Genomic DNA, 27,943 nt, shown 5'->3' on the forward strand with positions numbered 1-27,943 from the left:
TTTTTCTTATGATTCTCAGCACCTTGGGTATGAGAGGAAGAGGAGGAAATACATAAACCGACTGGAACACCCACGGTGTCACTAGTGCGACTACAGCTATCGTCTGAGGGTCTCTTGACCTGGCGCAATACCTCTGTAGCTTTTTGTTGAGGCGGGATGCCATCATGTCTACCTGTGGCAGTTCCCACCGACTTGCACTCTGCGTGAAGACTTCTTGATGAAGTCCCCACTCTCCCAGGTGGAGGTCGTGCCTGCTGAGGAAGTCTGCTTCCCAGTTGTCCACTCCCGGAATGAACACTGCTGACAGTGCGCTTACGTGATTCTCCGCCCAGCGAAGAATTCTGGTGGCTTCCGCCATCGCCACCCTGCTCCTTGTGCCGCCTTGGCGGTTTACATGAGCCACTGCGGTGATGTTGTCTGACTGAATCAGAACCGATTGGTCGCAAAGCAGGGTCTCCGCTTGACGTAGGGCGTTGTATATGGCCCTTAGTTCCAGGATACTGATGTGAAGGCAAGTCTCCTGACTTGACCACAGACCTTGGAAATTTCTTCCCTGTGTGACTGCCCCCCACCCTCGGAGGCTTGCATCCGTGGTCACCAAGACCCAGTCCTGAATGCCGAATCTGCGGCCCTCGAGAAGGTGAGCACTCTGCAGCCACCACAGGAGAGACACCCTGGCCCTGGGGGATAGGGTGATCAGCCGATGCATCTGAAGATGTGATCCGGACCACTTGTCCAACAGATCCCATTGAAAGGTCCTCGCATGGAACCTGCCGAAGGGAATGGCCTCGTATGATGCCACCATCTTTCCCAGGACTCGCGTGCAGTGATGCACCGACACCTGCTTTGGTTTTAATAGGTCTCTGACCAGTGTCATGAGCTCCTGAGCCTTCTCCATCGGGAGATAAACCCTCTTCTGGTCTGTATCCAGAATCATGCCCAGGAAGGCCAGACGAGTCGTAGGAATCAACTGCGACTTTGGAATATTTAGAATCCAGCCGTGCTGTTGTAACACTTCCCGAGAGCGTGCTACGCTGATCAGCAACTGCTCTCTGGACCTCGCCTTTATGAGGAGATCGTCCAAGTATGGGATAATTGTGACCCCTTGCTTTCGCAGGAGCACCATCATTTCCGCCATTACCTTGGTAAATATTCTCGGTGCCGTGGAGAGACCAAACGGCAACGTCTGGAATTGGTAATGACAGTCCTGTACCACAAATCTGAGGTACGCCTGATGAGGTGAATAAATGGGGACATGAAGTTATGCATCCTTTATGTCCAGAGACACCAAAAAATCCCCCCCTTCCAGGCTTGCGATGACCGCTCTGAGCGATTCCATCTTGAACTTGAACCTTTTCAGGTATATGTTCAGGGATTTTAAATTAAAAATGGGTCTGACCGAACCATCCGGTTTCGGTACCACAAACATGGTCGAATAATAACCCTTTCCTTGTTGAAGGAAGGGAACCTTGACCACCACCTGCTGAAGATACAATTTGTGAATTGCAGCTAACACCATTTCCCTCTCCAAGGGGGAAGCTGGCAGGGCCGATTTGAGGTATCGGTGAGGGGGCATCTCCTCGAATTCCAGCTTGTATCCCTGAGACACAATCTCTATTGCCCAGGGATCCACCTGGGAGTGAACCCACTTGTGGCTGAAATTTCGGAGACGCGCCCCCACCGGGCCTAGCTCCGCCTGTGGAGCCCTAGCGTCATGCGGTGGATTTAGTGGAAGCCGGGAGGACTTCTGCTCCTGGGAACTAGCTGTGTTGTGCAGCTTCTTTCCTCTGCCCCTGCCTCTGGCAAGAAAGGACGCACCTCGGACTTTCTTGCCTTTATGTGAACGAAAGGACTGCATTTGGTAATACGGTGCTTTCTTAGGTTGTGAGGGAACATATTGCAAAAAATGTGACTTTCCAGCAGTGGAGACCAGGTCCGAGAGACCCTCCCCAAACAATTCCTCACCCTTGTAAGGTAAAACCTCCATGTGCCTTTTTGAGTCGGCATCGCCTGTCCATTGCCGAGTCCACAGGACCCTTCTGGCAGAAATCGACATTGCATTTATTCTAGAGCCCAGTAGGCTAATGTCTCTTTGAGCATCTCATATATATAGGACAGCGTCTTTTATATGCCCCAGGGTCATTAATATAGTACCCTTGTCCAAGGTATCAAGTTCCTCAGATAAGGTATCCGTCCATGCTGCTACCGCACTACATACCCAGGCTGACGCAATTGCCGGCCTTAGTAAAGTACCTGAATGTGTATAAATGGACTTCAGGGTACCCTCTTGCTTTCTATCCGCAGCATCTTTGAGGGTGGCCGTATCCTGTGACGGCAGGGCTACCTTCTTGGATAAGCGTGTTAGAGCTTTGTCCACCCTAGGGGAGGATTCCCAGCGTAACCTGTCCGTTGGCGGGAAGGGATACGCCATAAGCATCCTCCTAGAAATCTGCAGTTTTTTATCTGGAGATTCCCAAGCCTTTTCACATAACTCATTTAGCTCGTGTGAAGGGGGAAAGGTCACCTCCTGCCTTTTTTCCCCATACATATGAACCCTCTTGTCAGGGACTGGGGTTTCCTCTGTGATGTGCAACACATCCTTCATTGCTATAATCATATAACGGATGGCTTTTGCCACTTTAGGCTGTAACTTTGCATCATCATAATCGACACTGGAGTCAGAATCCATGTCGGTATCTGTGTCAACAATTTGGGATAGTGGGCGCTTCTGAGACCCTGACAGCCTCTGCGACATCGGATCAGGCATGGGCTGAGACCCTGACTGTCCTAAGGTTTCAGCTTTATCCAACCTTTTATGCAAGGAATTAACATTATCATTTAAAACCTTCCACATATCCATCCAATCAGGTGTCGGCGCAGTCGGCGGAGACACCCCATCCATTTGCTCCCGCTCTGCTTCCACATAGCCTTCCTCGTCAAACATGTCGACACAGGCGTACCGACACACACACACACACACACACACACACACACACACACACACACACACACACACACACACACACACACACACGGGATGCTCTTTTTTGAAGACAGTTCCCCCACAAGGCCCTTTGGAGAGACAGAGAGAGAGTATGCCAGCACACACCCCAGCGCTATATGACCCAGGAATCACACAGTAACTTAGTGTTAACCCAGTAGCTGCTGTATATTATGTTTTTGTGCCTAATTTATGTGCCCCGCCCCTCTCTTTTTACCCTCTTCTACCGTGAATCTGCAGGGGAGAGCCTGGGGAGCTTCCTCTCAGCGGAGCTGTGGAGAGAAAATGGCGCTGGTGAGTGCTGAGGAAGAAGCCCCGCCCCCTCAGCGGCGGGCTTCTGTCCCGCGTTTCTGTATAATATAATGGCGGGGGCTCATGCATATATACAGTGCCCAACTGTATATATGCCCACTTTTGCCAAGAGGTCCTAATTGCTGCCCAGGGCGCCCTCCCCTTCGCCCTGCACCCTACAGTGACCGAAGTATGTGGGTGTAGTGTGGGAGCAATGGCGCACAGCTGCAGTGCTGTGCGATACCTCAGTTTGAAGACTGGAGTCTTCTGCCGCCGATTTCGAAGTCTTCTTGCTTCTTTCACCCGGCTTCTGTCTTCCGGCTCTGCGAGGGGGACGGCGGCGTGGCTCCGGGATCGGACGACAAAGGGTGAGATCCTGTGTACGATCCCTCTGGAGCTAATGGTGTCCAGTAGCCTAAGAAGCAGGACCTATCTTCAGAGAGTAGGGCTGCTTCTCTCCCCTCAGTCCCACGATGCAGGGAGTCTGTTGCCAGCAGATCTCCCTGAAAATAAAAAACCTAACAAAATACTTTCTCACAGCAAGCTCAGGAGAGCTCACTAAACAGCACCCAGCTCGTCCGGGCACAGATTCAAACTGAGGTCTGGAGGAGGGACATAGAGGGAGGAGCCAGAGCACACCAGAATCTAAATTCTTTCTTAAAGTGCCCATGTCTCCTGCGGAGCCCGTCTATTCCCCATGGTCCTTACGGAGTCCCCAGCATCCACTAGGACGTTAGAGAAAAGTTAAACATACTATAATAAATAAACACTCAAACATAATAGAACCAGTACTGCAGTTTCTAAGCACATGTTCTCCCACCTCTTGGTAAAGCTACTGTCTCTTCTTCCTGGCAGCTACTCTCTGGTTCAGTGTACTGATTGAGGACTCAGATCCACACACTCAGCAAACTTGGTAGAAGTTGCTACCACTGAGCCTGTGCAGCAGCTCTGCTCTGTCCCTTAAACTGCATGATGTGGCGGCAGCTCTAGTAATCGTATTATATACCATTGCTGTTGTTGTCATAATTTGAGTCACTTGCCAAGAGGAGGGGGGTTTCCAGGAAACCCCCCCCCCCCACCCCACATTTGCCTATGACACGTACTCCAGAACTCCTCCACATACCACTGAGACCTCCCCACATTGCCCAACATGCTGCTCAGACCTAAGGGCCTTCTTCTGCCCAAAGCTGAACTGATTGGGACTGTCTTACTATAACAATATGTCCTCAGGTTGCTGGTATCCTTGTTGTAGTGGGACCAGCCCAACCTAGCTTAGCATGGATCTTGTCGGGACTTTTGTGAGGGGACCCCACACCGTTTGATATTGTTTATTGGCCGTAACCAGGCCAGGCTAAAGGGCCCATGTGTCAAACACCCTCAAGCTGGTTAAACAAGAGTTTCTGCATATTTTTCTCAAATGTAAGTTTCACACCTGCGCATAAAAGGTTCAGAGTAGGAGCTATCGACACCCTATATCTCCTGTGCTCATGACTACAATGTTGCCTACAGGTGCCATTGATGGCAGAGAAAAAATTGGATCTTCACCATCAAATACAAAACCATCTACCATCTGTTGTTAACCATTGATGGTTGATGCCTACCCCTACAGGCATTCCCAACCTCATTCCCCAAGGCACAACAACAGAGCAGGTTTTAGTGATATCCAGGCTTGATCACAGATGGTTAAATCAAAATAACGTAGGTGCTAATTAACTCACCTGTGTTCAAGCATGGATATGACTAAAACCAGGACTGTTATTGTGCTTTGAAGACTAAGGTTGGCTGCTTTAGGGAGAAATAAGAAAACAGAAGCACTTAGTTGCTCCTCCAGTGATTACATCACGTCTGGTGAGGACTTATGGTTGATGTTCATGGAATCCCTTAAGAACATGAGGATCAGCAAGTCTTCGTCCATCATCTGACTCTCTTGGGCACCTGTGTGATTGGCAATAGCGGAGTGACCAAGATGTAGGATCCGTGCTGGAACCAGGGAAGGAGCCATCAGAGAACTACTGCACACACAGCTACCCAGAGGTGTCCACTTATAGACTTGTATAGTGCTGTCCATGCATGTCTTACATGCGGCTGTTCCATTCACATGTGAGAGCCTATGAAAGATGACTCGTGTCCTCGTTCTCGGACCCAGACTTGGCAGTAAGGTTCCAGCCGCTCATCTCTGCCCATGTAATGTCAAACTAATAGGGGAAACATTACTGAGAGGCGGGTTTGCCAGGGTTTAGAAACTGCTGCTGACCGTCGGTGGGCCAGGTTCCCAGTCCAAGATACAGCATTTACTAAAGGTTGCTTTGACCTTGTTAAAGAACCCAACTATCCCCGTCGGTTTACAAAACCCTACGTCACAATCCCATCTTGGATTAAAAGAGCTATTATCTGTGCAGGTGAAAATAGGATTTTGGTACCTACCGGTAAATCCTTTTCTCGTAGTCCGTAGAGGATTCTGGGGTCCACATTAGTACCATGGGGTATAGACGGGTCCACCAGGAGCCATTGGCACTTCAAGAGTTTTAGAGTGTGGGCTGGCTCCTCCCTCTATGCCCCTCCTACCAGACCCAGTCTAGAAACTGTGCCCGAGGAGATGACATACTTCGAGAGAAGGATTATACACAGATAGTGGTGAGATTCAAACCAGCTCACACGTACAGGGCACATCAAGCCAACTAGCTTGAACTACTCAGCAACAGCTGAAACATTACAAAACAAAGCAGTACTCAACTAAAACGAAGTTGTACTGAACCAAACTACATTTGCAGGAAAACGAAGCACTGAGTAATTGAGGAGTCAGTAGGTTGGTTGATATGAAATGCCAACATAACCTTCGGAAGAAACTGCTGACGAGTCCAGAGCTCAGCTCGATCTTCATGGAAGATTATGTAAGGACTTCTACAGGATAAAGCCCCCAGCTCGGACACATGTCTAGCAGAAGCTAAGGCCAACAAAGTGACCGCCTTCCAAGTAAGAAATTTGAGCTCTACCTCCTGTAGAGGCTCAAACCAATCCTATTGGAGGAACTGCAACACCACGTTAAGGTCCCAAGGCGCCGTAGGCGGTACAAAGGGAGGTTGGATATGCAGAACTCCCTTCAAAAAGGTCTGAACCTCAGGTAGGGCAGCCAATTGTTTCTGAAAGAAAATGGATAGGGCTGAAATCTGGACCTTCACAGATCCCAACTTCAGACCCATATCCACTCCTGCTTGCAGGAAGAGGAGGAAAGGTCCCAGTTGAAACTCCACTGTAGGAAACTACTTTGACTCACACCAAGAGACATATTTCTTCCAAATACGATGGTAATGTTTAGACGTTACCCCTTTCCTAGCCTGTGTGAGGGTATGAATAACTTTCTTCGGAATGCCCTTCCGAGCAAGAATCAGGCGCTCAACTTCCATGCCGTCAAACGTAGCCGTGGTAAGTCTTGATAGGCGAACGGCCCCTGCTGCAGCAGGTACTCCCGAAGAGGAAGATGCCTCGGCTCTTCTTGCAGTAGATTCAGAAGGTCCACGTACCAAGCCCTTCTTGGCCAGTCTGGGGCAATGAGGATCGCTTGAACCCTTGTTCTCCTTATGAGCTTTAGGATTCTTGGGATGAGTGGGAGTGGTAGAAACACGTACACTGACTGGAACACCCATGGAGACACCAGGGCGTCCACTGCCACTGTCTGTGGGTCCCTCGACCTGGAACAATAACACCAAAGCTTCTTGTTGAGACGAGAGGCCATCATGTCTATTTGGGGTAAACCCCAAAGATCTGTTACTTCCTTGAACACCTCCGGATGGAGTCCCCACTCTCCTGGATGGAGATCGTGTCTGCTTCCCAGGTGTCTACTCCCAGAATGAAGATGGCTGACAGCGCCAACGCGTGCTTTTCTGTCCAGAGGAGTATTCTTGTCACCTCTGAAATTGCCGTTCTGCTCTTCGTTCCACCCTGTCGGCTTATGTAAGCCACTGTTGTTACGTTGTCCAACTGCACTTGAATGGCCCGATTTCTCAGAAGAGGGGCTGCCTGAAGAAGACCGTTGTAGATGGCTCTTATTTCCAGAATGTTGATGGGCAGGCCGGCTTCCAGGCTTGACCACCGTCCTTGGAAGGTTACTCCATGAGTGACTGCTCCCCAGCCCCTGAGGCTCGCATCCATTATTAGCAGGACCCAGTCCTGAATCCCGAACCTGCGGCCTTTCAGAAGGTGTGGCAATTGGAGCCACCAGAGGAGTGAAATCCTCGCCCTTGGCGACAGACGAATTCTCCGGTGTATGTGGAGGTGAGATCCCGACCACTTGTCCAGGAGATCCAGTTGGAAGGTCCGAGCATGGAACCTCCCGTACTGGAGGGCCTCGTAAGAGGCCACCATCTTTCCCAATAGGCGAATGCATTGATGAACCGACACCCAGGCTTCAAGACATCCCGGACCACGGATGGACCACCAATGCCTTTTCCTGCGGAAGAAACACCCGCTGCACTTCCGTATCTAGGATCATTCACAGAAATTACAATCTCTGGGTTAGTTCCAGATGTGAATTTGGAAAGTTCCGAGTCCAACCGTGACTCTGGAGCAGTCGTGTTGTGAGAACAATGGACTGCAGCAGCTTCTCCTTGGACGATGCCTTTATCAGGAGATCGTCCAGATATGGAATGATGTTCACACCCTGCTTGCGGAGGAGAATAATTTCCGCCACCACCTTGGTAAACACCCTCGGTGCTGTGGAGAAGCCGAATGGCAGGGCCTGGAACTGAAAATGACAGTCCAGCAATGCGAAGCGGAGATAAGCCTGATGCGGCAGCCAGAGTGGAATGTGAAGGTACGCATCCTTGATATCCAGAGATACCAGGAATTCCCCCTCTTCCAGACCTGATATCACCGCCCTGAGAGACTCCATCTTGAACTTGAACTCCTTTAGAAAGGGATTCAATGATTTTAGGTTCAGAATGGGCCTGACCGAAGAATCCGGTTACGGTACCACAAAAAGGTTCGAATAGTAACCTTTGTTCAGCATGTGAGGTGGTACCGGCACAATGGGGGTCATTTTAACCTGTTCGCACGCAGCGGTTTTTTCGCACGCAGCGGTTCTGGCCTTTCTAGGCTTGTTAGGCCGAAAGGACTGCGGTGAAGGACTTACCCGCTGTAGCGGTGGATATCCACGCGTCTAGAGCTTCCCCAAAGAGAGCCTGACCTGTATAGGGTAGCGACTCCACACTTCTTCTGGATTCCGCGTCGGCCAACCAGTGGCGCAGCCACAGTCCCCAATGAGCTGAAACAGACATGGAAGAAATTCCCGCAGCCATGGAACCCAGGTCTTTCATGGATTCTACCATAAAACCTGCAAAATCATGAATGTTGCGTAAATACGATGCAACGTCATCCCTATCCATCGTATCCCAATCCTCAAGCAAGGTAGCCGACCACTTCACTATTGCTTTGGCAATCCATGCACTAGCAATAGTGGGACGTAATATGGCCCCAGAGGAAGTATACATTGATTTAAGCGTGTTATCAATTTTTCTATCTGCCGGCTCCTTTAAGGTGGTAGATCCCGGAACAGGCAAAACCACCTTCTTTGAGAGTCTGGACACAGATGCGTCAACAATCGGAGGGTTTTCCCACTTTTTCCTATCCTGCTCAGGGAAAGGAAAAGCCATCTGAACCCTTTTAGGGATCTGGAACTTTCTCTCAGGGTTTTCCCATGCTTTTTCAAATATAGCATTCAACTCCTTTGACGCAGGGAAGGTTAGCGAGGCTTTTTTATTATCAGTGAAAAAAGCCTCCTCAACCTGCTCAGGTGTGGTATCATTAACATTTAACACATCCCTGACAGCCTCTATCAATAATTGCACCCCCCTTGCAAGAGATGCGGAACCCCGCAACACATCCCCATCACCATCTGTAGTGTAGAATCGGTATCCGTGTCATCTTATGTGACATACACAAGCGCACGTTTGTGGGGGTATATAGCATGGGTGTCCTGAGGTACCAGACATAGGCCATACAGCCATAGAGCTCTGTAATACCTGGGTTGCAGATTCATTACTAGCAACCCTGTCAGAAATCGGAGAAATCCAAGTTTTGATAGAGGAAAACCACTCTGGTTCCCTTGCTGGAATCTGTGCTAAACCAGTGCTAACCTGATTACATGGAATGGGATCTTCCTGGGAGGATAAATCTTCTGCAGCATATGACACAGTGTCCCTCTACATAGCTAAAGGAGACCATCAACACTCCACACACACACACAGGTGGGGGCAGACAGAGTTTCCCCCCTAAGAATGGCAAGAGACACAGAGATTGGAGCCAACCCATAAAACAGCGCTTTTAGTAAAAGGCAACACCTTACCAGCGCAGACTGTGTCCCTTAATAGGAGACACAGTAGTTTTACAGCCTCCCCTCCCTTCTACAGCCCCCTGGTACCGTGTACAGTCAGATGGAGCTGCTGTGGAGGGACCTGTTCTTCCATCCAGCACTGTGCAGGCAGGAAAATGGCGCTGGAACGCTGCTGGGTCCGCTCTGAGAAGCTCCACCCGCTTAATGGCGCTGTCTTCCCGCTCTTCAGATTTTTATACTGGCTTGAGGAAATTTGATGGCTGAGATCCGCGGAACCCGACAGGCTTGTTGACCAGTGTGGGGGTAAGTGCTGGCCCAGGGCGCACCTCACAGCGCCGCACTATGTGCCTCTGGTACTTTCCCAGGAGCGCAGTTAGTACTGCGCTCCATCCCCGTTGCCGCCATCTTCACACCGCCCGCCCCCCGCTTGCTAGAGGGGTCGGTGACTAACTCACTTCTTCAGCTCTGTAAGGGGTTAGCGGCATGCTGCTGTTGCGAGCGGCCCTCTGTGGCGGAGACCGTTCCGACCCCTCTGGAGCTCAGTGCCCAGTCAGCGGAGTCAGTGGCTCAGACCCCGCAGGGCGGACACTGCTCCCCCCCTTAGTCCCTCGCTGCAGGCAGGCTGTTGCCAACAGCCTCCTGTAAAAGAATAAACTCTAAAATAACTTTTACTAGAAAAGCTCTGTAGAACTCCCGTAGCTGTGACCGACTCCTCCGGGCACATTTTCTAAACTGAGTCTGGTAGGAGGGGCATAGAGGAAGGAGCCAGCCCACACTCTAAAACTCTTGAATTGCCAATGGCTCCGGGTGGACCCGTCTATACCCCATGGTACTAATGTGGACCCCAGTATCCTCTAGGACGTAAGAGAAAGTGAAGAAAAGATAAAATGGCACGTTGTACCCTTCAGAATTGCTAACCAGCCCTAGCCCATGAAACATGCTGGTAATGGAAAACTCGTGAGGACATAGGTGATTTTCTACTAACCAGCACTAGGCTTTACCAGCCAGGGCTGGTGAAACCATAGAGGGTAGGAACACAGTGTGATGGGTAAGTACATATCATCATTCCACCAGTCCTAGGCTTGCCGACACCAGGGCTGGGTTCCCTAGAGGGGTCTGGCCTGCAAAAAAAAGCTGTAAGGGCTCCACTCCTAAGCATAACCAGCCCTAGTGCCAATAGTACTGGGGCTCTTCCCGCACTCAAGCACTGATAGGGTACTAGCGGTAGAAATTCGGTTTTAAACATTTCATCTCTGGTGCACTAAAATAAGAATTTACTTACCGATAATTCTATTTCTCATAGTCCGTAGTGGATGCTGGGGACTCCGTAAGGACCATGGGGAATAGCGGCTCCGCAGGAGACTGGGCACATCTAAAGAAAGCTTTAGGACTATCTGGTGTGCACTGGCTCCTCCCACTATGACCCTCCTCCAAGCCTCAGTTAGGATACTGTGCCCGGACGAGCGTACACAATAAGGAAGGATTTTGAATCCCGGGTAAGACTCATACCAGCCACACCAATCACACCGTATAACCTGTGATCTGAACCCAGTTAACAGCATGATAACAGAGGAGCCTCTGAAAGATGGCTCACAACAATAATAACCCGATTTTTGTAACAATAACTATGTACAAGTATTGCAGACAATCCGCACTTGGGATGGGCGCCCAGCATCCACTACGGACTATGAGAAATAGAATTATCGGTAAGTAAATTCTTATTTTCTCTAACGTCCTAAGTGGATGCTGGGGACTCCGTAAGGACCATGGGGATTATACCAAAGCTCCCAAACGGGCGGGAGAGTGCGGATGACTCTGCAGCACCAAATGAGAGAACTCCAGGTCCTCCTCAGCCAGGATATCAATTTTGTAGAATTTTACAAACGTATTTGCTCCTGACCAAGTAGCTGCTCGGCAAAGTTGTAAAGCTGAGACCCCTTGGGCAGCCGCCCAAGATGAGCCCACCTTCCTTGTGGAGTGGGCATTTACAGATTTTTGGCTGTGGCAGGCCTGCCACAGAATGTGCAAGCTGAATTGTACTACAAATCCAACGAGCAATAGTCTGCTTAGAAGCAGGAGCACCCAGCTTGTTGGGTGCATACAGGATAAACAGCGAGTCAGATTTCCTGACTCCAGCCCTCCTGGAAACATATATTTTCAGGGCCCTGACAACGTCTAGCAACTTGGAGTCCTCCAAGTCCCTAGTAGCCGCAGGCACCACAAATAGGTTGGTTCAGGTGAAACGCTGAAACCACCTTAGGGAGAAACTGAGGACGAGTCCTCAATTCCGCCCTGTCCGAATGGAACATCAGATAAGGGCTTTTTCAGGATAAAGCCGCCAATTCTGACACGCGCCTGGCCCAGGCCAGGGCCAACAGCATGACCACTTTCCATGTGAGATATTTTAAGTCCACAGATTTAAGTGGTTCAAACCAATGTGACTTTTGGAACCCAAAACTACATTGAGATCCCAAAGTGCCACTGGAGGCACAAAAGGAGGCTGTATATGCAGTACCCCTTTTACAAACGTCTGAACTTCAGGGACTGAAGCTAGTTCTTTTTGGAAGAAAATTGACAGGGCCGAAATTTGAACCTTAATGGACCCCAATTTCAGGCCCATAGACACTCCTGTTTGCAGGAAATGTAGGAATCGACCCAGTTGAATTTCCACCGTCGGGCCTTACTGGCCTCGCACCACGCAACATATTTTCGCCAATTGCGGTGATAATGTTTTTGCGGTTACATCCTTCCTGGCTTTGATCAGGATAGGGATGACTTCATCCGGAATGCCTTTTTTCCTTCAGGATCCGGCGTTCAACCGCCATGCCGTCAAACGCAGCCGCGGTAAGTCTTGGAACAGACAGGGTCCTTGCTGGAGCAGGTCCCTTCTTAGAGGTAGAGGCCACGGATCCTCCGTGAGCATCTCTTGAAGTTCCGGTTACCAAGTCCTTCTTGGCCAATCCGGAGCCACGAATATAGTGCTTACTCCTCTCCATCTTATCAATCTCAGTACCTTGGGTATGAGAGGCAGAGGAGGGAACACATACCCTGACTGGTACACCCACGGTGTTACCAGAGCGTCTACAGTTATTGCCTGAGGGTCCCTGGACCTGGCGCAATACCTGTCGAGTTTTTCCCAACGGTTTATAATCATGTGGAAGACTTCTGGGTGAAGTCCCCACTCTCCCGGGTGGAGGTCGTGCTGAGGAAGTCTGCTTCCCAGTTGTCCACTCCCGGAATGAATACTGCTGACAGTGCTATCACATGATTTTCCGCCCAGCGAAGAATCCTTGCAGCTTCTGCCATTGCCCTCCTGCTTCTTGTGCCACCCTGTCTGTTTACGTGGGTGACTGCCGTGATGTTGTCCGACTGGATCAACACCGGCTGACCTTGAAGCAGAGGTCTTGCTAAGCTTAGAGCATTGTAAATGTCCCTTAGCTTCAGGATATTTATGTGAAGTGATGTCTCCAGGCTTGACCATAAGTCCTGGATATTCCTTCCCTGTGTGACTGCTCCCCAGCCTCGCAGGCTGGCATCCGTGGTTACCAGGACCCAGTCCTGAATGCCGAATCTGCGGCCCTCTAGAAGATGAGCACTCTGCAACCACCACAGGAGGGACCCCTTGTCCTTGGTGACAGGGTTATCCGCTGATGCATCTGAAGATACGACCCGGACCATTTGTCCAGCAGGTCCCACTGGAAAGTTCTTGCGTGGAATCTGCCGAATGGGATTGCTTCATAGGAAGCCACCATTTTACCCAGAACCCTTGTGCATTGACGCACTGAGACTTGGCTCGGTTTTAGGAGGTTCCTGACTAGCTCGGATAACTCCCTGGCTTTCTCCTCCGGGAGAAACACCTTTTTCTGGACTGTGTCCAGGATCATCCCTAGGAACAGAAGACAAGTCGTCGGAACCAGCTGCGATTTTGGAATATTGAGAATCCAACTGTGCTGCAGCAACACTACCTGAGATAGTGCTACACCGACCTCCAACTGTTCCCTGGATCTTACCCTTATCAGGGAATTGTCCAAGTAAGGGATAACTAAAATTTCCTTCCTTTGAAGGAATATCATCATTTCGGCCATTACCTTGGTAAAGACCCGGGGTGCCGTGGACCATCCATACGGCAGCGTCTGAACTGATAGTGACAGTTCTGTACCATAAACCTGAGGTACCCTTGGTGAGAAGGGTAAATTTTGACATGAAGGTAAGCATCCTTGATGTCCCGAGACATCATGTAGTCCCCTTCTTCCAGGTTCGCAATCACTGCTCTGAGTGACTCAATCTTGAATTTGAACCTCTGTATGTAAGTGTTCAAAGATTTTAGATTTAGAATCGGTCTCACCGAGCCGTCCGGCTTCGGTACCACAACAGTGTGGAATAATACCCCGTTCCCTGTTGCAGGAGGGGTATCTTGATTATCACCTGCTGGGAATACAGCTTGTGAATGGCTTCCAAAACTGTCTCCCTGTCAGAAGGAGACATCGGTAAAGCCGACTTTAGGAAACGGCGAGGGGGAGACGTCTCGAATTCTAATTTGTACCCCTGAGATATCACCTGAAGGATCCAGGGGTCTACTTGCGAGTGAGCCCACTGCGCGCTGAAATTCATTGAGACGGGCCACCCACCGTGCCTGATTCTGCTTGTAAAGCCCCAGCGTATACTGAGGGCTTGGCAGAGGCGGGAGAGGGTTTCTGTTCCTGGGAACTGGCTGATTTCTGCAGCCTTTTTCCTCTCCCTCTGTCACGGGGCAGAAATGAGGAACCTTTTGCCCGCTTATCCACGAAAAGACTGCGCCAGATAATACGGCGTCTTCTCATGTTGAGAGGCGACCTGGGGTACAAACGTGGATTTCCCAGCTGTTGCCGTGGCCACCAGGTCTGAAAGACCGACCCCAAATAACCTTAATATGGCAATACTTCCAAATGCCGTTTGGAATACGCATCACCTGACCACTGACGTGTCCATAACCCTCTACTGGTAGAAATGGACAACGCACTTAGACTTGATGCCAGTCGGCAAATATTCCGCTGTGCATCACGCATATATAGAAATGCATGTTTCAAATGCTCTATAGGCAAAAATATACTGTCCCTATCTAGGGTATCAATATTTTCAGTCAGGGAATCCGACCACGCCAACCCAGCACTGCACATCCAGGCTGAGGCGATTGCTGGTCGCAGTATAACACCAGTATGTATGTAAATACATTTTAGGATACCCTCCTGCTTTCTATCAGCAGGATCCTTAAGGGCGGCCATCTCAGGAGAGGATAGAGCCCTTACAAGCGTGTGAGCGCTTTATCCACCCTAGGGGGTGTTTCCCAACGCACCCTAACCTCTGGCGGGAAAGGATATAATGCCAATAACATTTTAGAAATTATCAGTTGTTATCGGGGGAAACCCACGCATCATCACACACCTCATTTAATTTCTCAGATTCAGGAAAACTACAGGTAGTTTTTCCTCACCGAACATAATACCCCTTTTTGGTGGTACTCGTATTATCAGAAATGTGTAAAACATTTTTCATTGCCTCAATCATGTAACGTGTGGCCCTACTGGAAGTCACATTTGTCTCTTCACCGTCGACACTGGAGTCAGTATCCGTGTCGGCATCTATATCTGCCATCTGAGGTAACGGGCGCTTTAGAGCCCCTGGCGGCCTATGAGACGTCTGGACAGGCACAAGCTGAGTAGCCGGCTGTCTCATGTCAACCACTGTCTTTTATACAGAGCTGACACTGTCACGTAATTTCTTCCAACAGTTCATCCACTCAGGTGTCGACCCCCTAGGGGGTGACATCACTATTACAGGCAATCTGCTCCGTCTCCACATCATTTTTCTCCTCATACATGTCGACACAAAAGTACCGACATACAGCACACACACAGGGAATGCTCTGATAGAGGACAGGACCCCACTAGCCCTTTGGGGAGACAGAGGGAGAGTTTGCCAGCACACACCAGAGCGCTATATATATACAGGGATAACCTTATATAAGTGTTTTTCCCCTTATAGCTGCTGTATAGTTAACACTGCGCCTAATTTGTGCCCCCCTCTCTTTTTTAACCCTTTCTGTAGTGTAGTGACTGCAGGGGAGAGCCAGGGAGCTTCCCTCCAACGGAGCTGTGAGGGAAAATGGCGCCAGTGTGCTGAGGAGATAGGCTCCGCCCCCTTATCGGCGGCCTTATCTCCCGTTTTTTTATGTATTTTGGCAGGGGTTAAATGCATCCATATAGCCCAGGAGCTATATGTGATGCATTTTTTGCCATCCAAGGTGTTTATTATTGCATCTCAGGGCGCCCCCCCCAGCGCCCTGCACCCTCAGTGACCGGAGTGTGAAGTGTGCTGAGAGCAATGGCGCACAGCTGCAGTGCTGTGCGCTACCTTGTTGAAGACAGGACGTCTTCTGCCGCCGATTTTCCGGACCTCTTCTGCCTTCTGGCTCTGTAAGGGGGCCGGCGGCGCGGCTCTGGGACCCATCCAAGCTGGGCCTGTGATCGTCCCTCTGGAGCTAATGTCCAGTAGCCTAAGAAGCCCAATCCACTCTGCACGCAGGTGAGTTCGCTTCTTCTCCCCTTAGTTCCTCGATGCAGTGAGCCTGTTGCCAGCAGGTCTCACTGAAAATAAAAAACCTAAACTAAAACTTTCACTAAGAAGCTCAGGAGAGCCCCTAGTGTGCACCCTTCTCGTTCGGGCACAGAGATCTAACTGAGGCTTGGAGGAGGGTCATAGTGGGAGGAGCCAGTGCACACCAGATAGTCCTAAAGCTTTCTTTAGATGTGCCCAGTCTCCTGCGGAGCCGCTATTCCCCATGGTCCTTACGGAGTCCCCAGCATCCACTTAGGACGTTAGAGAAAAGTTAACAGCAAGGTAAGGTACCAAAAATGGCTGGAGAAACACAAGTGTCTGCATGCCCTGACACCTGTGCCTACAAGTAGTGCGTTCAGGGGTGTTGAGAGGGAGGGGCGGGAATGGGCACCTGATTACCCGGTCCCAGGCCAGCCGCTGAGGGGGACATTGCGTCGGGTGATGTTCACGAACCCAGGCGATGACCAGAGCCTTGTGTCTAGGGGTCAGCAATGGGGCCAGAGAGGGTATTTTTTTGTAGTTGTTGGCCACAGTGGTGTTGCAATTGTGGTACACCTGTGGAATTGTTGCACGTGAAAATCCAACTTTCCTGTTGATTTTGGAGCTTCCAATCTCTCCAGCACAGGTGTATTTCATATATTAACCCATAATTGCTTTCTTACGTCTACATTATCAGTATTTGAATGATTGCTTTAAATCTATAGACTGAAAATGTGCAATGATAAAAAAAAAGTTAAAAATGTTATTTTATTCACATACTTTATATCTATAGACATTTTATGTGTTTGCTGCATTTTACATCATTATTTATTGTCTTCACATAGGTAAAAACTTATTTTTTTACTTTCATACAGTGGTCTGTGACCAGGTCTACTATATCCATCTCAGTATTGTCTTTGCACCCGTATGGTCTGAAATACCATAAGTAGCCATTAGTTGCCCATGAGAGGCCTTACTCTGAATTCTACGCACTCTCTGCTGCGGAAAACGTACAACACAATTCATAATAGACTCGTGGTTTTGTTGTATATACACTGTATATGTGTTTTCCCCTCTTATTACATAAGCATAGTAAAAAATATAGAACACCTGGTCAAGGGGATACTTTCGAAGGTTAGTTATAAAAAAATTTTTCCACACAATATTAAAATTTTGAATAGAGTTTACGAACTGCACCGTGTCGTCTGACGTTCTCCACTGATAACTTATCTTACACAGGAACTGCAGTATATAGTGTATATGAAAAATAGTGCAGATTTTGCCAACCAGTGTTCACAAAATACAGTACATTCTCCTGAAATTGCATATTAGACTTCAGATGAGAATCCAGAGAGGTAGGTAGGGTCTACAGAGGTCACTGCATAGTCGTCAATCCCCTAGATAAGTGACCACCGTTGGTTATGCAATAAAATACTGTATATCTAAAAAAGAGCCATGTTTGCAGAGGCACGTAAGCGTTATAGAAAAATAATCACCTAGGGAGATGTGTATTACAGTTGATGTTGATAACAAGACGGGTGGGGCAGCAGATAGCATCAATGGACTCTCCCAGGGGCGGTTTATCCACAGGAGCTACGCTATGAGAATGACGGGGGTAGGGGTAAGAGTGCGACCTGTACAGTTGGGAGTAGGGTTCAGCTAAAGGCGGGCCACCTACTGTAATAAGGGTGATTAATTCTGCTGGCTCATGTTGTGTGTATAGAAATGAGTGCCGTAGGAAGGGTGGCTAGGCGGAGAGTACAGTGGATACGTTGGCGGGGGATAAGGGGCACTGAGATGATGGTGAATTAAATTCATCATTGAAATTTTCAAATTTAGCAGTCGGTCCGGGGCTACACTCCGTACATTCCCTATCAGGCTTTTGCAAAACATGGACGCCTCGTCCTCGTCTTTTGGGGGCGGCAGGGTGGCCACCCTTTGCTTCTCTATGTAGCCCTGTAACTGGCTCTTCAAGCTGTCAATAATATTGACCAGCGCAGCCGTGTGGACGTCCGTGTCTACGATCCGTTTCTTATTTTTCCTCTGTGAGCGTGCGACCGGCGGCCTGGGGGGCGGGACGTGAGGAGACGGCACTTCTGCTTCCACTGTGGAAGTAGGCGGATCGTCTGTCGACAGTCCTGAAACACTCTGCGCTTCTCCTTCTGAGGCGATCATGGCATCATCCTCCACACTGCCCGACGCATTGGTGGACTCATCTCTGCCTGAAGTCCTTTAGCAATGAAATAAAAAACGAATGAGATCATATTTCTTATTTTAACTAATATATGACCATGCATCAAGATGGCTACTTACCCACGGAGCTCCATACTTGGCTTCAGAAACATCAATTGTTTAAACAGAGGGTGAGTGTGTATCTTCTTTGGTACTGAGCCACTTGGAGCAGATGTGATAGCCTGCAGATCTTTCCGGAAGCGATCCTTAAGTGACCGCCACTTCACGTGCAACTCTCTGTCTGTAGAGCCATAAAACAGTGTGTATATAGAAATATATACATGTACAGTACAGAATGTAATATATGTGAAACGTGCTATTTATACGTACACAATGAAATATATGTGAAACGCGCTATTTACATGTACAGAATATAATATATGTGAAACGCGCTATCTATATGTACAGAACAGAATAAAATATATGTGAAACGCGCTATTTATATGTACAGAATGAAATATATGTGAAACGCGCTATTTATATGAACAGAATATAATATATGTGAAACGCACTATTTATATGTACAGTACAGAATAAAATATATGTGAAACACGCTATTTATATGTACAGAATAAAATATATGTGAAACACGCTATTTATATGTACAGAATTAAATATATGTGAAACACGCTATTTATATCTACAGATTATAATATATATGAAACGCGCTATTTATATGTACAGAATGTAATATATGTGAAACATGCTTTTTATATGTACAGTACAGAATGTAACATATATGAAATGCGCTGTTTATATGTACAGTACAGAATGTAATATATGTGAAACGTTCTATTTATACGTGCAGTACAGAAGGTAATATATGTGAAACGCGCTATTTCTATGTACAGAATGAAATATATGTGAATCGCGCTATTTATATGTACAGAATATGTGAAACGTACTATTTATATGTACAGTACAGAATAAAATATATGTGAAACGCGCTATTTATATGTACAGAATGAAATATATGTGAAATGCGCTATTTATACGTACATAATATATGTGAAACGCGCTATTTATATGTACAGAATGTAATATATGTGAAACATGCTTTTTATATGTACAGTACAGAATGTAACATATATGAAATGCGCTGTTTATATGTACAGTACAGAATGTAATATATGTGAAACGTGCTATTTATACGTGCAGTACAGAATGTAATATATGTGAAACGCGCTATTTCTATGTACAGAATGAAATATATGTGAAACGCGCTATTTATATGTACAGAATATGTGAAACGTACTATTTATATGTACAGTACAGAATATAATATATGTGAAACGCGCTATTTATATGCACAGAATGAAATATATAATGTGAAATGCGCTATTTATATGTACATAATATATGTGAAACGCGCTATTTCTATGTACAGAATGAAATATATGTGAAACGCGCTATTTATATGTACAGAATATGTGAAACGTACTATTTATATGTACAGTACAGAATATAATATATGTGAAACGCGCTATTTATATGTACAGAACGAAATATATAATGTGAAATGCGCTATTTATATGTACATAATATATGTGAAACGCGCTATTTATATGTACAGAATGTAATATATTTGAAACGTGCTTTTTATATGTACAGTACAGAATGTAACATATATGAAATGCGCTGTTTATATGTACAGTACAGAATGTAATATATGTGAAACGTGCTATTTATACGTGCAGTACAGAATGTAATAATGTGAAATGCGCTATTTATATGTACAGAATGAAATGTATGTGAAACGCGCTATTTATATGTACAGAATATATGTGAAACTTACTATTTATATGTACAGAATATAATATATGTGAAACACACTATTTATATGTACAGTGCAGAATAAAATATATGTGAAACGCGCTATTTATATGTACAGAGTGAAATATATGTGAAACGCACTATTTATATGTACAGAATACAATACAGGTTGAGTATCCCATATCCAAATATTCCGAAATACGGAATATTCCGAAATACGGACTTTTTTGAGTGAGAGTGAGATAGTGAAATCTTTGTTTTCTGTGGCTCAATGTACTCAAACTTTGTTTAATACACAAAGTTATTAAAAATATTGTATTAAATGAACTTCAGGCTGTGTGTATAAGGTGTATATGGAACATAAATGAATTGTGTGAATGTACACACACTTTTTTTAGTGCACTAAGTTATTGAAAATATTGGCTAAAATTACCTTCAAGCTGTGTGTATAAGGTGTATATGTAACATAAATACATTCTGTGCTTAGACATGGGTCCCATCACCATAATATCTCATTATGGTATGCAATTATTCCAAAATACGGAAAAATCCGATATCCAAAATACCTCTGGTCCCAAGCATTTTGGATAAGGGATACTCAACCTGTATATGTGAAACGTGCTATTTATATGTACAGAATATAATATATGTGAAACGTGCTATTTATATGTACAGAATATATGTGAAACGCGCTATTTTTATGTACAGAATGTAATATATTTGAAACGTGCTTTTTATATGTACAGCACAGAATGTAACATATGAAATGCGCAGTTTATATGTACAGTACAGAATGTAATATATGTGAAACGCACTATTTATACGTGCAGTACAGAATGTAATATATGTGGAACGCGCTATTTATAGCAGTGTTATGTTTATTACCTTTAGAGTCTTGATTTAACCTATGTGATCATTTCTTTGCACGCATTTTATGTGGTTGCTATGTCGACCGTCAGAATACCAATGGATGGTGTGACTGTAAATTCAATGTGAGTTGTGTGTGTCTGCGTGATGAAGATGCACATTTATGCAAAATGGAATACTGAATGTACAGCCTGGTGCTCACACATTACGCATGGTGCTAGGAAGACATATATGTAATAAGACTAGGCACATGCATGATAAACTATTACTAGGTGGAGCTGATATGTACATGGAAACCAGCACCGTAAGTGGTCAGACAATTACCTTTCTCAATCTTCTCCAGCTTGCTCATGAACTCCCAATTGGGCACGAGGGCCCTGCAAATGGATTCCCAGCTCTCGTCCCTCTTGTACTTATTGTAATGGAGGGGGTGGGAGGAGTCAAACAGGTTTGGGTGCAGCTGCATGGCGCTGGCCAGCTTCTCCAGATCCATCTTGGTCACCCCTCTCTCTCTTTGCCGCCAGCTTCCTGTGGGAAAACATGGAAGCCTTCTTGTTACATCCACACGTGTGCTAAAGGCATAGGCCTATGCTTCTCCAACCAATGAGACTGTGCTCAAAACGTGTCGCTATTGTGGTGCAATGTGTGTTCTAACCGCGCTGATGCGTGTAGCGTGTTCTGGAATGGAACAAGACGTGTTCAAATATGCTCGCCTGGGCCAGCTCAGCAGAAAATGCACGTGTACGGTGCTGGACTGGGGCATAAAGGGCCCGCCGGGGCGGGGGGGGGGGGGAGGGGGATGCAGTGGGTGGGACCCATGACTAGGATTTGTGTCCAGTCCCTAGATGGGGTGTGGCCTAGTGAAGTCGATATACATGCCACTGTAATAAAATATACAACTATCTAAGCTCTTACCACTGGGATGACTTCATTGGAGGTAAGCGAATGACAGCAGAGCTACAATGCCATTCCCATCACTGGCGGGGACTGTGGTGTTCTTTATGCTCAAGCACACAGCCAACAAGAGGAGGGGACAGGGGGCGTGTGGTGTATTTTCTATAGATGTGACCCAAGCACCCATACTTATCAATGGTCCTGCTCCAGCAGGTAAATGACCCTCTAATAGAAAAACAATGTCTAATTTCAATGCATGGTCTAGAACTTGACCCTTAGGGGAGGGGGCAGGGCCTCAGGCAGTGGAGCACTCCAGTGGGCCAGTCCAATATATATATATATATATATATATATATATAGTCTGTTTATCTCTACATTATCTGAATCAGTACGTTTGTACTGACAAGCTACGGCGTACAATAAGACCTTAAGGAAATGACTACTTTCTGTATATACTGTGTATTGCTCACCTGTGCTGATATCTATAGGGATTTCCTCTTCCTTAATTGCCCTCCCCTCCTTAATCTCTTCTTTAATAACAATATTGAAATCACTCAGGTCTTCAACCTAGAAAAAAAATATTTGTTCCACAAAACATTAATACTTAACTATAATTTTACTATTTCAGTAACACAGACGGATCTCATAGCTACAGTATACACCTATAGATATTCTATTACTGCAACTCTATATATACCTATGCAGCGTCAATGCAAGTCACTTGTAAACTGTTATCAGAAACCGTAATCTCACCTACCTGGTAATCCTGGGGGACAGTGTGATTCTCCTCTGTATGGTCCTGGGAATAAAGAGGACGGGGACATCTCTCTGGGGTATTCCTGTTACTGGCCCCATCTGTAGGAGACACACAGTGACTGTGGCCAGAAAATACCTGTGAGCGATGTTACATAGCTGCGTTATAACGAGGCACCACTGTAGTGTTAATGGTTAGTTAATTGCCACCATGTCCTGCAGAGTTGTAGAGAGTAAGTAGTACTTCAGAGAGAGTGTGTATAAGGAAAAGCGTTTTAAAGCCTTGTTTATATGTGTTTAATGATGTGTGTATTATTAGGGGCCACCTGGATGTGTGGATGGACCATGGAGAGGTATGTGTGTGTGGGGGGGGGGGGGCCTGTCCCAGCCAGACCTCTTGCAGCTAGTCCGGGACGGGTGCAAGCTGGATGATATATCGCTGATATGGATGATATAGCGCCTGACACAGACGAAGGCCCTATATTTCTAACTGTGCAATCAAAGGCATAGTGCCCATTCATCTGAGGGACAATTAGGGACCATACGTTGGCCTTGAAAGATTCTTTGGCCCATCATAACGGGATACGGTCGTTAGGTCGACAGTCATTAGGTGGACATGGTCACTAGGTCGACCTGTACTAGGTCGACAGGTCAAAAGGTCAGCATGAGTTTTCCAATTTTTTTTTTGACTTTTTCATACTTTACGATCCATGTGGACTACAATTGGGAACGGTAACCTTGCCCGAAGCATGGCGAGCGTAGCGAGCCATGCGAGGGGACACCATGCACTAATTGGGGTTCCCCGTCACTTTACCAAGAAAACGACACAAAAAAAGTTTAAAAACTCACGTCAACCTTTTGACCTGTCGACCTAGTACAGGTAGACCTAATGACCATGTCAACCTAGTTACCCTGTCGGCCTAATGCATGTCGACCAATAGTGGTCGACCTAATGACTGTCAACCTAAGTTGGGTTGACCCAACGAACCATACCCATCATAACCACGGAACAATTTCTGTGCCCAGGGCTTCACTTTTGTTTAAAGTTTATTTTGAGCTAAACTTGTCAGTGAATAGAACCACTGACTTCCCGAAATGGGGCGTGCTCTAAAAGAAGACTACATGTTAAGAGTGCCACAGCCAATCACAATCTGTAGTGCTAGAAGACTGGTACTGATCACTGCACAGTCTCTGATCTATAGTGTCATAGGCAGATAGCCTGAACATACCTGGAACCCTTTTGGATTCTTCTCCTAGTGCAGAAAGTTCTGCAATGGGAAACTGCTGGTGGGATTCATGTGCTGGTAGGGTACATGTATTATAAAACATTAATGTCATTCCCGGTGTGATTTTGTAGTAGCCACTAGTCCTAGGTTTTGGAGTCCTGTCCGTGACCTGCCATCTGCTGGCTAAGTTCTCTTCCTCCTTCCTCCCAGCTGCCATTATGGATAACGTATCTACATATTCACCCTTTGCCATCTCCCTGAAAGTGCTCTGGCAAAGCCCTGTACCCACTGGTATGTTGGCACAAGAGTACACATCCGCAGTTGTCCCTCCCACCCCCACTGATGGCACAGATAGACCCAGGCTGGTGCTATAAGCAGAGGCTTGTGGATGGAAGGGCAGTGAAAGGTAAGGAGGGACAGTGGGAGGAACAGCGAGTGGACCTGGGGTGTAATGACTAGTGGATAGTTTTCAAGGCAGGGAATGTGAAGGATGTTTAGGTCCTGGGGGAGGGAATGAGGATGACCATTGATGGTTTGAAAGCCATTGACGGCCAGTGGCAAGTGATGTGGCCATCGAAGGTGGCCCCCTGATGCTGCAAATTGGGCGCAGAGGTTCGATGTTCTAGATGTGGCTGCACTCTACACAAGCACCCAACCATCAATGGTAGAGCTGTCGATGACCATGCCTAAGAGGCAGTGTTGACACCTTAAGTGGTAAGAGAGTGGTAAAGGGCTGGCACTCAGAGAAGGCAGGAGAAGGGAGGCAAACAGCACTGGTGCAAGAAGGAGGCTGGGGTCTGGCATGATGCTACCTGCACAGATTAGTACCCCAGGGATTCCCTGATCAGTCTCACCTGGATCTTCAGCACCGGACGTTCCCTGGTCACGTCCAGCGGCCTCTGGTTCCGGCACACTGGCAGTGATGCGCGCTGCTGCCTCTGCCGCCTTCCCCCTGGGCTGCCGTCCAGAGGAGCCAGAGCGGCGTGTGAAGGATGCCCGTTTCTTTGCTGGAGGGGCCTCTTCGTACTCTCGGTGCATTGCTGAGTTAGCCCTGGTCCGCTGCTGAGGTCCCTGGTCCATGGAGCCTGCCAACAACAGACACGACGTTAGTGCTTGCCGCCCCATGTTCCTCCCAAAGAGTTTTTTTTTTCTGGAAGCGATGAAGAGGAGGTCAGCTTGTTACTCTCCACCGGGAAACACCTCAGTTGGTTAGATTATATTCTATTTACTAAATGGGATGGGTAGGCGGGAACTTCTGTTTCTCCGCTGTGCAATTAACCACTTACCTAAGTAGCCTCAATTTAGGGTGAAGGCCATCCCTATCCTACTAGAGGGTGTACTGTTGTCCGGCAGAGAGACAGTGCTATAACTCCACTCTATGAGTGTGAGAGGGGAGGTTGGGCAAAAACCGAGCCTTTCCTGGCCTGCTGTTCCCTCATTAGTCTGTACTGACAGACTGATAAGAGATTCTGATAAGATAAGAGATTGCTGGACAGAACAAGGAGAATATGTGACTCTGTTCTGTACTTAGTACCTGTGCTGATATCTGTGGATATTTCCTCCTCCTTAATCCTCACATATGTCTCCTGGCCATTCTCGGCTCTCACATCCCTCCGAACATCACCCTAGATATTGCAAGACATAACGTAACTCATGAAGGACAACACTGGAACACAAGAGCGCGATAACCAGTGCAGGTATCTACCTGCAAATCCTGCGATGGCTTTACGTCATCTTCATTTCTACATCGCTTGCTGTCCATCTGTGGTCAGAGGAGAAGTAACAGACGGTGGAACTGAGGATGGAGTTGCAAGGAAAATATACATGAAGGTCTATTGCTGCATTGTTCCTTACAGCGAACCTACCTGCTAAGTATTCACAATTATTGTCCATTTAGGATTTCAGCATGTTTGTAGACTGACAAGTGTCCATTCTAGCACCCTGCACCTGTCACAACCCGTGCAGTTCCACTTTCCCCTCTGGAGTGTCACTCTCTGCTCTGGTGCTTCTAGCACACTCTGGTCCGTATCAGTACTGGAAAGAGGAACTGCACGGGTTGTGATTGGTGCAGAGTGGTAGAATGAACACAACTGCCTGCTTGTTTCCCTGCACACGCGGGTCAGTTCTATGGCTGGACAAGAATCTGGGGGAACGTGATAAGTGCCTGATCGTCAGTTGCGTCACAAGATTGCACCGGAGGTGTCAGGCAGGCGATGAGAGCATGAAGGTGCAGGACACAATGTATTTAGACTAAAGACTGGCGATATGGAATTTAATTAAGATTGCCTACATAACGAGAGGTCATTATTGGGATGTAAGCATAGCAGGAAGTCTGCTTAAAAGGCTAACTGCGACTTAGTGGAGGCAGCCATTTTGTGGCTGAACCAACATTCATGAACATGCATTCACTAAATGTCCAATCAGGAACTGCCTCTCATGTCTATCAGTGCATCATTCCCTGTGGCTCTCAGCCAGCTCTTCTACCATGGACCCAGTAAAAGTAGGGACAGCTGAAGCTTGGAGAGCACTGCACAGATAAACTAGTCTAGGGGACGAAGAACTGGGACAACCCCTCTAAAAATGGTAATCCTCATTAAAAGAGGATGCCTAAGACATCCTTTACGCTAGGAGCACCCCTAAAGTAAAACGACCATCCAACATATTCATTTTGTGAGCATACAGAGTTAAAGACCTGGCAACCTTAATGCTTATAGCACCTTCCCAGATGCCTTCAACTCAGATGTCCCTTTCTTTGGAAGCCTTGATTTCTACTGCACACAGCTCATAATGGCTGTCAGTCCTCCATATTGGAGGCCAGGTTGTTATCGCTGTACAGTGCTGTGCACACCTCGTAACATTATAAATAAAAGGTTAATAATATTTGCTTGAGATCTTGAAGACCCTTATTAATTCTGCCTCAATCTTCCAGCCACAAGAAGGCTAATGGAGCGGAAATGAGCCAAGCTACACCTCCTCCCCAAGTACGCCAATCTAAGGGAATAGATCAGTGACTGCCCCATCTGGGTCATGGACCTGTTCTCAGACGTTCCTTAGTAGGAGAAGAAAGTTGATCACTACCAGTCTGTACTACTGATCACATTGATCAGCTACTTGTCCTGCATTAATTTCTGATTGTCTGGAAGAGTTTAATGCAGGGGAGGAAGTGGAGTCTCATGAGGGGCATAAGAGGAGGTAAGTAATGCCTCTGTGCCACCAAAGGCTACACTCTATAGGGCAAGATGGGCCACCAGAGACAGTGTATGATATTTAGCTACACTGGTCACAAGAAGTCTTCGGTTATCTATGGCCATGCTTGGTCAAAAGGGTATATGCTACACTGTCCTACCAGGGCCAAGGCAATCTACAGTCACACTGGCCACTCAAGGACCAGGCCATCTATGGCCACAAGTGGACTGTCCGGTGACACTGTCCCAATGGGATTAGGCAATCTATGGTCACAATGGGCAAACAAGGAGTGGGCCATCTATAGCAACACTATCCCCAAGGGTCGTAGGCAATCTATGGCTACACTGGGTAATAGGAACTGGACCATCTATGGTCACACTGGCCCAAATAGTGACCAGCTGATATATGGCTAAACTGGACCAATTGGACCTGCAATACCCAGCACAAGACTCTTGAGTTGTGCCAAAAGGGAGTGCGCTCTGAAAGTAAGGGCTGAATTGTGAACCAGGGACTGTGCTCTGCATTGTGCAACCAGAGAGTGGGCTCTGCAAAGGTGCAACCAGGTACTGGGCTCTTATACTCTCAGCTTTATACACTGGCCACACCTCCCCTACATAAATCACAACCAGAAACCAATGAAGACAGGCTCATCCCCTCCTGCACTCTGCTCCCTAATGACCGGCCTGGCATGCCAATTAGTAACAGCAATGCTATCTACTCCGCCTACACTGCTCTCATATCACAGCGCATTACAGATAGAAGTTATGGCTTACCGACAGAAGCTTCCCTGCCCCTATTAACTAACATACCGGAACAGGA

General features: G+C 47.2%; 2 protein-coding genes across 4 annotated transcripts in view; one reads left to right on the plus strand and one right to left on the minus strand.

Moving 5' to 3' along the window:
- Window positions 1-27,943, plus strand: part of LOC134984004 (zinc finger protein 160-like) — a 174,256-nt gene that overhangs the window by 103,923 nt on the left and 42,390 nt on the right. The gene's annotated exons all lie outside the window — the stretch shown is intronic.
- On the minus strand, window positions 16,948-27,934 carry LOC134983976 (uncharacterized). Of its 3 annotated transcripts, none has more exons than XM_063949628.1 (9): window positions 27,898-27,934; window positions 25,644-25,700; window positions 25,473-25,563; window positions 24,793-25,023; window positions 22,717-22,814; window positions 22,430-22,526; window positions 21,390-21,593; window positions 18,507-18,666; window positions 16,948-18,423 (listed from the first exon to the last, which is right to left on the minus strand). In XM_063949628.1, the coding sequence occupies exons 2-9, from the start codon at window positions 25,698-25,700 to the stop codon at window positions 17,886-17,888; spliced, it is 1,476 nt and encodes a 491-aa protein (XP_063805698.1). In that variant the 5' UTR covers window positions 27,898-27,934; the 3' UTR covers window positions 16,948-17,885. The 3 variants fall into 3 exon arrangements, with proteins under 3 accessions (XP_063805698.1, XP_063805696.1, XP_063805697.1); XM_063949626.1 differs by having other exon boundaries at window positions 25,644-25,733; XM_063949627.1 differs by lacking the exon at window positions 27,898-27,934 and adding an exon at window positions 25,804-27,884.

This window comes from Pseudophryne corroboree (assembly GCF_028390025.1).
Source record: "Pseudophryne corroboree isolate aPseCor3 chromosome 3 unlocalized genomic scaffold, aPseCor3.hap2 SUPER_3_unloc_3, whole genome shotgun sequence".
Lineage (NCBI taxonomy): Eukaryota > Metazoa > Chordata > Amphibia > Anura > Myobatrachidae > Pseudophryne > Pseudophryne corroboree.